The sequence below is a fragment of the Penaeus vannamei genome, chromosome 25 (assembly GCF_042767895.1).
Source record: "Penaeus vannamei isolate JL-2024 chromosome 25, ASM4276789v1, whole genome shotgun sequence".
NCBI classification, from domain to species: Eukaryota; Metazoa; Arthropoda; class Malacostraca; order Decapoda; family Penaeidae; genus Penaeus; species Penaeus vannamei.
The window spans coordinates 12112628-12115127 of record NC_091573.1 but is presented as its reverse complement, the minus strand read 5'-3'; the positions used below and the strand labels follow the sequence as shown (position 1 = coordinate 12115127).

The 2500-nt window shown below is 32.9% G+C and overlaps 1 protein-coding gene across 1 annotated transcript in view; it reads left to right on the top strand.

Moving 5' to 3' along the window:
- The window catches only part of LOC138866464 (hemicentin-2-like), a 72407-nt gene that overhangs the window by 33177 nt on the left and 36730 nt on the right, over window positions 1–2500 (top strand). The window contains exon 3 of the mRNA XM_070139139.1: window positions 1373–1524. Coding sequence (XP_069995240.1) covers window positions 1373–1524 — 152 coding nt within the window. The remainder of the gene's footprint in view (window positions 1–1372; window positions 1525–2500) is intronic.

The following is a 2500-nucleotide window of genomic DNA, read 5'->3' as shown; positions in this document are numbered from 1 at the left end:
TTGCAACGAAAATATCTATCAGTTTCAACAATTCCTGCGCTGTTTCATTTCCTCGTGTGGTAGGAGGTTCCTGATACAGCGAATATGTACGCAAGAAACGGAGAGAGAGGGAGAGAAAGGAAGGAAGAGAAAGAGAGTGAGAGGGAGAGAGAGGGGGGGGAGGGAGGGAGAAAAAAAAAAAACAAAAAAAAAAAAAAAAAAAAAAAAAAAAAAAAAATATATATATATATATATATATATATATATATATATATATATATATATATATATATATATATATATATATATATATATATATATAGAGAGAGAGAGAGAGAGAGAGAGAGAGAGAGAGAGAGAGAGAGAGAGTGAGAGAAAGAGAGAAAGAGAGAGAGAGAGAGAGAGGTAGACAGACAGACAGACAGACAGATACAGACAGAAACTGACAGAGAGTGGAGATAGAAAGAAAAAAAGAACACACACAGATAAACAGTATGGTAGATAAAGAGACAGATAGATAGATGGATGAACAGATAGAGAAAAAAACAACAACCAAAAAGTTTACACAAACGTAGATGAAGTTATCTGAATAAATTTGACAACCGACAAAAAATAAATAAATAAATAAAAATCAAAGAAAAATATTGAAATCAACTAAGATAAGCCATCAAAATGAATGGATGAAATTAAACACACGTGAACAAAAAAGACAAAAAAGAGGAATACAAGCAAACAGAATAAATAAAAGCTATGCATAAATGAATTCTGAGTTGAGCAGATTGATCAACGAAGCCCATTCCACTAATTGCAAGTTGGGAGGGCCTTTCGTGTCTCTAATTTATTTATTCTGTTCAAATGCATAATTTTTTTTTCTCTCTCTTTTATAAATGTGTTCTTATGTTCTTTAGTATTTAGTCACAGGACGGTGTGTATTGATCGAACTACACGGTCGAAGGATGTATTGTAGTGTGTGTACATATATGTATATGTACAGACACTTCTCTTTCTTTCTCTGTCTGTCTGTCTGTCTGTCTGTCTGTCTGTCTGTCTGTCTGTCTGTCTGTCTGTCTGTCTCTCTCTCTCTCTCTCTCTCTCTCTCTCTCTCTCTCTCTCTCTCTTTCCCTTTCTCTGTCTGTCTGTCTGTCTGTCTGTCTCTCTCTCTCTCTCTATTTCTCTCACTCTCCCCCTCTGTCTCTGTCACACACACACGCTCACGCACACACACACAAACACATAAATACACACACACGCACACACACACAGACACACACACACACACACACACACACACACACACCTACGCCTAAGCACCCTCCATGTATAGCTATGCAAGCATTAATGGCTGTGGGTACAAGCATTCATTATAAAAGAATTTTCTTCTGTTTTTCAACAGTCCCGCCCCTTGAAGTGCGCATCGTGGGCGAAACCACGCCCATGGTCGAGGGGCGTGCCTACCAGCTGGTGTGCGAGGCGGGAGGTTCACGCCCACCCGCGACTCTCTCGTGGTGGATAGGCGGCGCTCCCATCCCTAACGATAAGGGTCAGGTAAGCTTGAAATCCAAGGGGATACTCGACCTTATCGCTCTGGAATCACAAGAACAGAAAACTAAAAAGATACAAACAAGACAAGCGATCTGATTAACAACAATAACAACGTCAGAGAGAAAGAGAGAAAAAAAATGGAAAATACTATTCAGAACCACTGTCAACAACAACATATATGAAACCCAAGAAAATAAAGAAACAAACAAACAAACAAAAAAAAAGAGATTGGAAAATTGCTGCAAAAAAGTAAATAAATAAATAAATAGTAAATAAATAAATACTAACGTAGCCTATCTCTTTAGAAGATCCTCTCATTCTACCATGTACAAAAAACAAAAAAAATAATAATAAATAAATAAAAAATCTATCATTATTTTTGATGATTGATGTTTTCGCTTCCTGTGATTTTGCTTCGATAAGGGGACTCTAGATGAAAAAAGGGTCAATCTCATATCTGTTCCAATTTGTTCTGAATATTTCTTTTTCCTTTTTTTCTTTTTTTGCATCTATGACACAACACTTCCTCTTTCAACTGATATTTGTTTTGCAAATATCATTCTTGTTATTATTATTATTATTATCATCATTATTGTTAATATTCTTATTCTTATTATTATTGTTATTATTACTATTATTATTGCCATTATTATTATTATTATTATTATTATTATTATTATTATTATTATTATTAATGATAATTATAATAATAATAATAGTTATTATTATCATTATTACTATTATTAATATCATTATTATCATGGTTTTTCTCATCATCTTTATTACTATTATTGTTTCATTTATTCTCTTTTGTTTATATATTATTGTGATTATTATCATTATTATTATGATTATCATCATCATCATCATCATTATCATTGTTTTATTATTACCATTATTATTTTTGATATCATTATTATTATCAATATCATTATTTTTTCAATATCATCATCTCAACTTTACCTTCCGACAGGTAACT